Genomic DNA, 13,281 nt, shown 5'->3' with positions numbered 1-13,281 from the left:
CGGGTGAGCCACAGGAGGTCGCTCCGGTCATCCCTCCGTTCCATGGAGTAATCCAGGGGCCATGGGTCACCCCAAGGCAAGAGGAAGTGATTGGGCCCCTGGGGAGATGCCGTAACACAATAGCAGCTTGGACAACACTGCCCCCCCCCCCCCCCCCCCCCGTCTCTAGTGCATCCGATGGGCAGCCAACAGAACAGATTGGCACCATCCTACATGGGACACCAGAGCAACTGCTGGGCCAATTCAGGCCCGGTCACTCCAGAGGACGGCTGCCAAAGAGGACCCAGATCACAGGATGACATTCGCAGCAGGCCGCCTTCACTCCTGATATAGCCCATGGGGATCCACCCAAGTGTAGTGTGAGGACAGAGATGTGCAGAAGGTGGAGGTGGTCACGGGTCGGTGGCCCCCAGGTCAGACCCCGGACATCGCCCGGGTACCGCCCCACACCCCCAATCTCCCACCCCCCACCACCGCCACTCCAAGGGTTGCATGGGACTGTGTGATGGAATGGCCAGCTCGCGTACAAGGCTCACCTAGATGGACAGTGCACGAGCCAGACGTGGTAAAACAAAGTGGAGCACCAGAGTTCATCGGTGGGATGTTCATGCCGTCAGCCAGGCACCCTCGTCAGTGGACCTGGAGGCGATCAGAGCGTCCCGTGCGTGCTGGCTCTGGCACACACGTTGAGCAGCCTTCTGTGCCTACCCAGGCCCCATGCCCGACCCATCCATGCCATCCTCTGCACCCTCCTCTTCGGACGAGGCCTGCCTTTCATCCTCCTTTGCCAGCATGTCATCCCTCTATTGCGCGATGTTGTGGAGAACACAGCAGGCCACCAGAATGTGGGAGATTCTCCGAGCGCTATAGCGGAGGGGCCCTCCAGAATGGTCCAGGCACCTGAACCGTACCTTCACGATGCACCGCTCGACCATGCCCCTGATTGCTGCATGGACATCATAGCAAGTCTCCACATCGGTCTTTGGCCACTGGATCAGTGTCATCAGACACGACCGCAGCGGATATCCTTGCCACCCAAGCGCCAACCCCTCACCCGGGGGTGCACCTCGAAGGCGTCAGGAATCGTCGAGTGTGCCAGGATGAAGGTGTCGTGCACACTGCCCGGGTATCGGGGGCAAACGTGCATGATGTGCACTCGTGGTCACATATCAGCTGCACGTACATCGAGTGGAACTCCTTTCAGTTTGTCAAGGCCGGCCTGTCATGGTCCGATGCTTATAGGGGACACGCATCCTGTCGATCACCCCCTGGACCTGGGGCATCCCGGTGATGGCGGCGAACCCCCTGCCCGGGCATCCTAGTAGGCTCGGTCCATATTCAAGCTGATGTATTGCGTCGACCGGGCAAACAGGGCTCCGTGATGGCGCAGATGCACCTGGGCAGCGAGGTCTGTGAGATCCTAGACAGGTCCCACTTGGCGTCTGGAAGGACCCCATTGCATAAAGGTTCGGGGCGACCGTCACCTTGACGGCCAGCAGGAGCAGGTGTCCTTCCCCATATCCTCATGGTGCCAGGTGCACCATGATCTGACAAATGTGTCGCACTGTCCCTCTACTCAGTTACTGTCCCCCTGCTCCCCTACTGTGGGTACGCCCTCTTGGGTGGGCCACATGATGCCTTGCCAGCGGGTGGTGTCCAGTTGTGGGGTTGGGGGAGGTGTAATGCAGGGTGGTGGAGTGGGGCACCCATACGGCTGGTGACACACTGCGCAACTACAGGTTATGGTGGTTAGTCAGTGGGATGTGTGGCAAGATGGCTGCCTTGCAATCTACAGCAGTGGCGGTCCATGCCTGGGCAACCCAGTCGCGGGGGGTGTAGGGCAGGAAGAGGGTGGTCACCCTGAACCCACGTCTCATCCTCTGGTCACCGCCCCTTCTGTTACCTCCCAGCCCTGATAAACCACATCGCGTTGGGTGCCCGGTGCCGGTCATGATTTCCGGCTAACGTCCAATTCTTGGTCCAATCGCGTTTCGGGCGTTGCTGGACAGAGAGTACCGCCCAAGGTACTTGCACTTGGAGCTGACCTCTGACTGTGAAATGGTAACTTTCAAAATTTGCCCTCTTGCTCACTAGGAATGGATTTTATTTTAAATAAATTTAGAGTACCCAATTTTTTTTTCCACTTAAGGGGCAATTTAGCGTGGCCAATACACCTACCCTGCATGTCTTTGGGTTGTGGGGCGAAACCCACACAAGCACAGGGAGAAAGTGCAAACTCCACACAGACAGTGACCCGGGGCCGGGATCGATACTGGGACCTTCGTGCCGTGAGGCAGTAGTGCTAATCACTGCGCCACCATGGCACCCTCTCACTACGAATGGATAATGGAGATTGCAACTCTTCTCTACTTGCAAAGTGCCAATTTGAAGGAAAGATTTTATAAAGACTTTCGTTGTTACATTCCACTTGCACTTCATGGAACCTTGCTGAAATTAGGGAGAATATCCCTTCGTCATGTTGTACAGATGCATTGTGGGTGAGGTAGACACTAAGTGGCAATTTAGCATGGCCAATCCACCCAACCCACACATCGTTGGACTGTGGTAGGAAACCGGAGCACACAGAGGAAATCCATGCGGACACAGGGAGAAAGTGCAAACTCCACACAAACAGTCACCCAAGACTGGAATTGAACCTGGGTCCCTGGCGCTGTAAGGTAGCAGTGCAACACACTGTGCCACCATGCTGCCATAGTGTGATTAATGTAATTAATGGAAAAGGATTTCCCTGGCATATTACAGATACGTTATCTGGATAGAGGTGGCACAAACGAGAAGAATTTAATATTTCGGGGGTTATCTTTTGCTCTGGAGTATAAGTTGGATGTAGGGAAGAAAACGAGAGTGACTTCCGCTCAGGGTAAGGGTGGCTGGACACGTGCAATCTTGCACTGTTCAGATCATTACACGTGCACATGTGAGGAGCACGGCGAATATTACAGTGGGGCGAGTAGGAAGTCACCATCTCCACCTTTAGGACCATCTCTCTCCCACAATCCTTGCCCGGAAACCATGTTCTTCACCTGAACCACAGGACCCCCACACTCAACATGCAAATCCATTCCCTCCTTTCCACAGCCCTACATCCTAATTTTCCCAACCCAGGCAATCTGGCTTCCTTCTTTCCAGACACCCTTCCCCACATAGCCTGCCTCCCCTGTCCACCCTCAACTCCATCATTTCCTCCTTAGCCTGTGTCCCTTAACCAACCCTTGTGCAGCTTGACCTACCACCCGATCTCAATCAAGAGGCTGATCCCCAAGAAGATAAAAGCAGTGGCTATTTACTTAAGACCAGGAAGAACTCTGTCAGGCGCACACCTCTTCTCTGAAGTCATAAATATGATGGTTCTAATTTATCATTGGCAGAGAACTTAATTTGGAGAGGCCACTTAATTCTGGTGCACTGGCCTTTTACTAACCATGCATGACATGCAAATGCCTGCAAAAGGGCTTCTTGACACTGTTCATCAGGAAGCTCGGCCTAGCTGGAATGCAAAAGTCCATCCTACTTTCGGGAAACTGAATTTTGGCCTCCGCCGAATGAAGTGCCCCTGCACACCAAGCTTCCTGCTGCAGTTGGGCTCAGAGGATCGAACCATAGGAAGCAAAAAAAATTACAGAATTTCTGATGAGAACAAGGATACTGGCAGTGGCTGGTGGAAGTTTCACTTCAAACCGCCCCCCATCGGGTCCAAGGCATCTCCAGAATTTCACCCCACTAATATCAATTTAACCTTCAGATTCCCTTCTCAGATTTGAGATCTAGGGCGGGATTTGATGGGGAAAAAAAGGTATCATTTTGGGCATGTTTAGTGGGATGCTTGTCAGCGCTTGCAGCACCGTGAACGATCCCACGACTAAACTTGACTTTGCTTCTTTTGGGCCTTGGCGAGGAACGCCCCACCGAGGATTCACTTTGGCTCAGCTCTCCACCCCCTCACCGTGGCCTCCGGACCCTCCAAAGTCCCAATTGACCAATTAAGGGGTCCTTCAGCCCCCAACACCCCACCTCATATGGGCAGGGCACCCCCCGGCCAGATCCCTGGCATGGGCAACCTGTCACATGGGCACCTTGGTACTGACAGCCTGGCACCCTGGCAGTGCCTATTCCAGCCTGCCAGTGCCACCTAGGCACCCTGGACTGGTCCACATTTGGGGAAACCAGTGCTAATCGACGCCAGGGTCTCCCGAGGTGGGGCCATTCGATCCCAGGCCTTCAGTAGCTCGGGGCAGACATATTCACGTGAAACTAACTGCTCACTTGAATATGTAAGTCTGCATCCTGCACCTAAATGGACAGGATCCAGATCGCGACGCCTCGCGAGATCTCATTAAGATCTCACGAGGCGTAAATCTCACGTGAAGCTCCTCACAAGATTTAACAGCCTTGTCACATCACCGAGTCGGGCATGACCAGGCCGGTAGATTGCACCGTTAAATTCTTCAATTCAACTAAATAGTAAAGTAATAGGGAATACATTTAATAATATACCTCCATTCTTTTAATGCCACCAACACCTCTGCCACCATAGTATGACGCATCAACTGTGGGCCACTTCGATTTTGCTATTGGTTCTGGTTCAGGTTCAGGTTCCTGTACATTAAATGGATTATTTTGACAAATTATTTAACTTGTAAAAATAACAGTATGCATAAATATATAATAAGTTTCCTTCAGCCCAGTACTGAACATGCAACTGAGCATTTAAAAACTCTGAAAGGGAAATTAAGTTAAGTTTTCACTTTGGGCATCAGTAGAAAAATGGGCAGTAGCAGACTGGCTATCAGTATACATCCTACTCTATTTTTCTCTCCACTGAATTTAATAGATGGCGGGTTTCTCCGTCCCACCGCACCAGCATGCCTTCGGGGTTCTCCGTTTCACCAGCTGGTCAATGGGGGTTTCCCATTGTGGGGCAGCCCCATACCATCTGGAAACCACTGGACTGCCGGCAAAACGGAGATTCCCGTCGACGGAGAATTCAGCCCAGGAAGTATAATTGATTAGGTAAATAATCAGGCGGTTGATCTGCAATTGGCAGTTTTTCCACTCATGCCCAAAAGTGAAAATTATTCCCAATAAATCTGAATTGGCCATTGAAGTATCTTTGACACATTGCTTAGTTTTGTACTGCAATTAACAGATTCTCATCTCTTAATATGTCACAATCAGCAGCCTACCTAGCCTTAATCACCTCCCATTTAAATTCCCTTTGTCTTTCTGTCCCCAATCTCCATCTATCGCTGACCCTCTATCCAGCCCCATTGCTCCACGTGCACCCCCCCCCCACCCCACAACAGTATAAATCTGACCCTATTTCCAGTTCTCTTCAGCTTTGACAAAGAGTCATCCAGACTTGAAACATTAGCTCCCTTTTCTCTCCACAGATGCTACCAGACCTGCTGAGATTCTCCAGTATTTTCTGTTTTTGTTTCAGATTCCAGCATCCGCAGTAATTTGCATTTGACAAAATATCTTAGTCTATGTCAAAAAGGCAACTTTGCAATTTTATTTTTATTCTTTTTAATTTTTAGTACAAAAATGCCTCAGAATTTTTTTTCATGAATCAAAACAGGATCACAAACAGGCCTGAAGGGAAATATGACAGGGATCAAAAGGACACAGTTATTGTGGTCCACGTTGTGACCAACAACATAGGGAAGAGTAGGCATGAGGTCCAGTTCTGAGAGTGCCAGGGACTAAGAGCTAAACTAAAAGGACAAGGCCTCAAGAGTCATAATGGTTAGATTATTCCTTAAACAACATATGAATTGGTTTAGGTGTATGCAGATCAGGGAGGCAAATGCATGGCTTAAGGAGTGGTATGGAAAAGAGGAATTCAATCTCATGGGACATGAGCAGTAATATTGTTTTTGGAAAGAATGAACGGTCACAAGAACTTTAAACAAATACTTTGGGAGAGGGAGGCTTCAGGTGATAAAAGCAGTATAGGTAATAGTTTGCAAAACAGCAAAGGGGAAGAAAGTGAGAAATTGCTCTTTCGGCAAACAATTAAAAGAAAACAAAGAAGCAAAGTAAATCAATTAGGAAGAGAGAAATAGGAGATGGTAAGATAAGAGAGCAGAAGGGGACATTAGTGTGCGACCCAAATTAGTATTCTTTTATACAAATGTATGGAGTATGAAGGGAAAATTGAGTGAATTGCAGGTGAAAATACAATTTACAAGGTGTGACATGGCAGCCATTTTGAGACATGGCTGCAAAATCGTCAGGGATGAGAACTAAACACACCAGGTTGTTAAGTCTACCGGAAATAGAGAGAAAATAGTAGAGGGGAAGGAGTAGCCCTAATGATTTAGCATTAAATAATTCCAATGATACGAGAGGATATAATGAGAGGCAAGCAAAAAATGTAGACTATATGGATGGATGGAGTGCAGTGGGAGCCGTGTATATGCTTCCTAGCGGAAGGTGTGAAGTGGTAGCTTGTCGAATTTCTGAGATGAGACAAGCGATCGGCAAAGCAAGTGTGATTTTATTCTGGGTTTGAACTTGCATATAGATCAAGATAAGTAGACGAGCACACTTCAGAAGATTGAGAATTTCATGAGTGTGTCCAGGATTGTTTTATGCAACACTATATCCTAGAATAATGGGGGCATGGCATATTAGGTATAATACTGGGCCAGTTTCAGTTAGAGTTAACAATTACAATTATCTTAGAAAAAGGAGCAATGTTAGCCCCTTGAAGACATATAAATGCTAATGTTGCCAATGATAGGAAGGAAATAGCACGCACACTTGATAACTACTTTGTAACAGTAAGTACAGTACAAACAAAGAAGAACAAAGAAAAGTACAGCACAGGAACAGGCCCTTCAGCCCTCCAAACCTGCGCCGACCATGCTGCCCGTCTAAACTAAAATCTTCTACACTTTCGGGTTCATATCCCTCTATTCCCATCCTATTCATGAATTTGTCAAGATGCACTTTAAATGTCACTATCGTCCCTGCTTTCACCACCTCCTCCGGCAGCGGGTTCCAGGCACCCACTACCCTCTGTGTACATAGAACCTACAGTGCAGAAGGAGGCCATTCGGCCCATCGAATCTGCACCGACCCACTTAAGCCCTCACTTCCACCCTATCGCCATAACCCAATGACCCCTCCTAACCTTTTTCGACACTAAGGGCAATTTAGCATTTACAATCCACCTAACCTGCTCGTCTTTGGTCTGTGGGAGGAAACCAGAGCACCCGGAGGAAACCCAAACAGACATGGGGAGAACGTGCAGACTCCGCACATACAGTGACCCAGCGGGGAATCGAACCTGGGACCCTGGCGCTGTGAAGCCACAGTGCTATTCGCTTGTGCTACCGTGCTGCCTGTGCTACCGTGTAAAAAACTTACCTTATACATCTCCTCTAACCTTGCCCCTCGCAGCTTAAACCTATGCCCCCTAGTAATTGACCCCTCTACCCTGCGAAAAAGTCTCTGACTATCCACTCTGTCTATGCCCCTCAACCTCCTTCGTTCCAGTGAAAACAAACCAAGTTTATTCAACCCTCTCCTCATAGCCAATGCCATCCATACCGGGAAACATCCTTGTAAATCTCTTGAGTAGAGGAAGGGGTCAGCACATCAGACATCCCAAAGAAATTATTATTGAATTAGGGCTAGGAATTGAGAAAATTAATGTAAGCAAAATAATAGTAATGGAGAAATTAAGGACATTAAAGAAGGACAGGTCCTCAGGACTAGACGGTTTCCATCCCAGAGTTTTAAAGGATGTAGGTGAGAACAGTGTAGTTTCTGGTCAGTGTCTGGCGCCAAACCCATTTAGGGGCTCTCTCGCTTTTGTCCCAGAATAGCAGGATGTGTCACCGGGTGCAACACAGCTCCCACAGGATATCATTTGTGACAGCATTGGTACTGTGACGGGATTAGAAACCTGATTGCAAGACCACCAAGCGTGGAGACCTGGATCAATGACATGGCGGGATTCATTAAGCTGGAAAAGGTCAAATTCGCCCTGAGGGGGTCGGTACAAAGGTTCTTTAGGCGGTGGCAGCCTGTCCTCGACTTTCTGGCTCAATGATAGGGAACTAGGTCAGCAGCAGCAGCAACCCGGGGGAGAGGGGGGGGAAGTGGGGGGGGGTTCCAGGGGGGCATTGTTTATGTTAATTTAATTTATTTTTAATTTATTTTGTTGTTCATTGGGTTTGGGGGGGGTGGGTGGAGGGGTTCGTTATATGCGTTGTTATGGGTCTGGGGGGTGCTTATTATTGTTACTATTATTGTTCTGTTGTTATACATTTTTCAAAAATTTCAATAAAAATTATTTTTAAAAAAAAGAAACCTGATTGCAGAGTGACAAACTAGGGGCGGGATTTTTTGCTTGCCGACGCCGAAATTGTATTCGACAATCGGGCGGAGAATCCTTTTTGACGCCTGTTTTCGGATGCTCCGCCCCCTCCAAAACGGCATCATCGGTGAGTATTCCGCACGCTGTTGGGATAGCCTCAGGATGTCACCTGAAGGCCCTCCTTTGTGGTTACGATTTATAAGATAAATTTCAGACAAAACTAGAAAACAATGTTGCTCCTTTAATATTTGCACTTTTCTTCATTAACGGCACTTTAACACAGCAGAACATTCACATACCTCTTTTCGAGGGGGTGGAGGAGGGGGAGGATCTTTTATGACCTGAAATCAAATCAAAAACAAACCAAATTAATTACTTGTGCAACAGCAATAATGCCAACGATCTCGCTGAAATATTCCACCTTGGCTACTTGTTAACGTTCAATCAGATTCACAACTGAGGTTTTTTCTTTTGGTCACCTATTAATATTTGTTCTCAGCTTGTCAACTGGTATGTCTTCTCCAGTGACCATTAATTAGTAGCACGTTAGCACCCAAGTCTCTCAGATAGAATTAACCTGTTGGCAGATGCTCTGAGACACGTCTATTTATTTGACAATTAATTGAATAGACGTTACTACTGCAGAACATAGAACATAGAACAGTACAGCACAGAACCGGCCCTTCGGCCCTCGATGTTGTGCCGAGCAATGATCGCCCTACTTAAACCCACGTAACCCGTATACCCGTAACCCAACAATCCCCCCATTAACCTTACACTACGGGCAATTTAGCATGGCCAATCCACCTAACCCGCACATCTTTGGACTGTGGGAGGAAACCGGAGCACCCGGAGGAAACCCACGCACACACGGGGAGGACGTGCAGACTCCACACAGACAGTGACCCAGCCGGGAATCGAACCTGGGACCACTGGAGCTGTGAAGCATTGATGCTAACCACCATGCTACCGAGAGGAAACCTTTTCATGAGGAGTTCGGCTGGAATACCTATTGGACCTCGAATAAGTCTGTGTAATATTAATGATGATTTTCAAGAATCTTTGACATGTGGAATATGTTTGGGTAACCCACACACTAGCCACAAGGACAATTTGTGCATCTCGTGATGCAGGCCTACAAAATTCAAACCTATCAAGTTCAACTTATTTTAATACGTTTGGCTACAAATATAAAAATAACATAAGCATCTCATGAAATGCCTCCCCTCTGATTGGATACTGTGCCCTTCTTTCAAAACAAGTATTTCACCCCTTCCACAAAACATACTCTCAACCCCTCTCAATGCTGCCTGCTTTGCTCCATCTCCAATATTCTTTTCCTCTCTCAGGACAACTGGTCTTGCAATTCAAGATTTTCTTTTCCTTCCCAAAGCAGCAAAACAGCCTAACCAAAGCTATAAACATTCCTGTGACTCTAACTGTGGTGCTTTATCCCTTCCTGTGTGGTGCTTTATCCCTTCCTGACCTCTATGCAACCTTTGTTATGACTGGTGGCCATTCTCCTCTCGTGCCATACCTCCAGCTTGCCTCAACTTGGTTCGACTGTCACTGGTCCAATGATAGTCAAAGCATCTCTTGATTTTTAAAAACATTTCTTATGTAACCTAACAACACCCTATTCAACCTCTTCCCGATCTCGCTTTACTCTCCTGAAGTCAAACTGCTTGTTTAACATTCTGTTCTGGACTGCCATTAATTTTCCCAAAGGCGTTATCTTTATCCACTCCCACTCCCCCCTTACAAACTCTGTTTAGTTATTCACTCAAGGTTGTATTCACTGTAGGTTGCTGCTACAAGCTGAAACAGACAACGATCTAGCCACGTCTGCCTTAAATCGCCTAATAATTCACAGAGTTGCTATTGGCCATTCAATCGACTAGTCTTTGCCAAGAACTCATTACTTCAGCTAATCCCTTTGACTTCTGTTCCTTTCTCTTCATTTTAGTCCCCTGAAATGTACCTGCATTATTCAATTATTATAATTATATTAATCACCCCACTGCACTGCTCTTTCTGCTTGGCCTTATATATTTTTTCCCTTTCCAAGTGCAGATCCTATTCTCTTTTGAAATTTATGATTGAATTGGCTTCGATCACTTTTTTAGGCAGGCCACTCGAAGATTCATGCAGTCAAACTTGGTTGTAAAAATTTCATTGTCTGTCCAAGGATTGCTTCACACCACACATCAGGAAATCGTAAAGTTTTTGGGTGTGTGCTTACATCTGAATAGGCGTGAACTAATGGATGGAGTGCTCATCGTTTCCTGACAATCATCTTGGCAGGACAAGTCCCAAGCTGGCTGTTAACAACATTTTTGGATTTGAGTTTAAAACAAAAGGCTTGAAGCAAAGTAGACCGACAGAACTGCAGTAATTTGAACTGTATGAAATTGAACCTATCAAAGATATGTAGAAGAATATGGTTTTGACAAGCATGAAAGAAACATATGTAGTATAACGTTGGCTTTTGTCTCCAACTGGTATAACAATTAATATAAAGTCAGCATAAAGTTCCTCCTATAATCTTTTAGAACATGTTCAGCATTGAGTCTGTTCCGGCGAGATTCCCATCGCAATCCACCCACACGGAGGGTGTGATTATACAGCCAAGCTGTGCCCAAAATGCAGCTCGCCACAGTGCAGCGTGGCCGGTAGAAGCCAGGAGATCCCGCTCCTGGAATCTATCCAGCTCGCAAGCCACACGGGATCTAACGCAATCTCGCAAGACGTGATGTAAATCCAGCCCATTGTGGGAGGGATCACTTTTTAGCAAATCTGCATATTAAAGTGAGACAGCTAGTCTAACTTTAAGGTGCAGATTCTTGAGGTACCTGAGGCGTGGAATCTATCTCCTTCACCTTGGTGATCTCGAGTGAGCGCCATTCAGTACTGGTCTCCACAAACGGGGACCAGATAGAATAGCACTTGTGGAGGTTCTCCCAGGGATCGGAGACCCCCCCGCGCCGGTACATGCCCCTTGGGCAGGGTGGTACCCTGACACTGCTGGTGCCACCTGAGCACCCAAGAGCCCTGGCACTGCTAGCCTGGTGCTGCCAGGCTGGCACTGCCAAGGTGCTAAGCTGGCATTTTTGCGTGCCATTTAAAAATGGCTTCCTGGTCTCTCACTACCCTGAGGAGCTGCGCGAGCTGAGCTCCTCAGTGCACAAAACAAGGCAAAGTGCGGCCTCAGCCACGAATTCCTCACTGAGACCCCTGTCGAATGCCAGTGCCATTTTATAGCATTGTGTTTCTCACCACTGAGTGCTGGGAAACACATGGCTAAACGTACTCGCTATGGGACTTCGTTCCCATTTAGTTAAATCACTCCGTGGTCATTTTCTTGCAGCTTGGCAAGATTCTCACTGAGTTTTCCCACACTTGGCAATTTTTTCCGAGGGGGACCTAAAGATGCCGGCAAGACCAGCTCCTCAGAGATTTGTGCGGCCTTTTTATAGGCCTCCGTCACTACATGTCCACCGTACTCCAAAAACCCTCTTTAAGAAATCCTCTTTCAGGGTCACCCCCTCATGCGTCCCCTTCAGGACCCCCATATCCTCCCTCAATCCCCCCCCTTTCATGGCCCATGACCCCCTTAGCCCCCCTCCATGCACCCCTCTCAGGCCCCACCGCTTGGCAATGCCCCTTGGCATCATGGAACTGACCCTGGCATTGCCAACCTTGCACCATGGCACTGCGGCCCCCAATGGACTGAGCATATTTAAAATGTGTTGAAAGACTCATTAAATATGTGAACTTGAGTATGTGAACCAAATCACGTCAGGAGCATCAGGCTCCATTCAGGGTTTGACGTGAACCCTGTTTAGCGGGAGGTTTTCCGGGCTCAACAAGGCGTTGGAATTACACCCAATGCTTTGAAATGCATTTATTCATACTCACCACCATGCAGCACAGAGGCCAAAACCACCAAAGCAACGCTATTCCCAGTAGCAACAGTATGGTAAATATGGCAATCAATACAGCTGTCCCATCAGACTGCAAAGGAAGCACAAGGCAGGAGATGTCTTTACAATACAATTCAAAACATATCTTACAAACATCACTGCTCGTTTGTTACTTTGCATCTAACTCCAGCTGATTTTAAGTTACCTATTTTTACAGGATGAGACATTGGAATAGAATGACAGAAGAGGAATGATCAGAGACATAACATTTAGAAAATCAAGCTTGAGAAATGATAAAAATGCTATGGGTGAGGAAAAGGATGGAGAAACAGTTGATAAAGATGTCAACATTCAAGAATGCACTAAAATATTTCTCTCAATGTGTAACGCATAATATATTTTATTCTAAACTTCATATAATGAACTCACCAATATTAGTCTTCTGATTCTGTTACCTGTGATGTAACTAAATCCTTTTGCTCCGCTCCCATACATGTATTTGCATTCAGATAATGGGCCCAGTCTTAATTCTTACATTCAGATTATCCTGTGTTGCATATGATTATGTTAAAGTCCATCTGTCGTCATCCTGGCCACATCCTTAATCGGTGCCCATTCTCAATTTTGTCATTCTTCTTAGGAATTAGTTTGCATCTGTTTGCAGGCCCTGACACCAGCACACACAGAACAATGAGGCCGATGGATGGCTGGAAACAAATGCTTGTCAAGCTTCTGCAGGTAACCTACTTGAGTGGAGACGTCAATCTTTGGTTGCCTATCTCACCAGCAACAGGCCTTGGGTAAGTCCCAAAAGTGGGGATTGGAACGGGCTCTGGTGTGGGGTGAGGGACGGTCAGAGATCCCACAAGCTTTATGAGCCACACAGTGATTTGAACATCAGACAAACATCCAATATTTGGGAGGAGTGAATCTAAGAAGCACTTACATTTAAAACTCCAGACATTGTAATGTGACAGAGTGAGCACCAATTTAGGATGTCAATAGGGC

The 13,281-nt window shown here is 47.3% G+C and overlaps 1 protein-coding gene across 1 annotated transcript in view; it reads right to left on the bottom strand.

Moving 5' to 3' along the window:
* Window positions 1–13,281, bottom strand: part of antxr2a (ANTXR cell adhesion molecule 2a) — a 281,083-nt gene that overhangs the window by 135,172 nt on the left and 132,630 nt on the right. The window contains exons 12-14 of the mRNA XM_038791794.1: window positions 12,269–12,364; window positions 8,650–8,691; window positions 4,516–4,617 (exon numbers count right to left, since the gene is read on the bottom strand). Coding sequence (XP_038647722.1) covers window positions 4,516–4,617; window positions 8,650–8,691; window positions 12,269–12,364 — 240 coding nt within the window. The remainder of the gene's footprint in view (window positions 1–4,515; window positions 4,618–8,649; window positions 8,692–12,268; window positions 12,365–13,281) is intronic.

This window comes from Scyliorhinus canicula, chromosome 3 (assembly GCF_902713615.1).
Source record: "Scyliorhinus canicula chromosome 3, sScyCan1.1, whole genome shotgun sequence".
NCBI lineage: Eukaryota > Metazoa > Chordata > Chondrichthyes > Carcharhiniformes > Scyliorhinidae > Scyliorhinus > Scyliorhinus canicula.
This window is presented reverse-complemented; position numbering and strand designations above follow the sequence as displayed.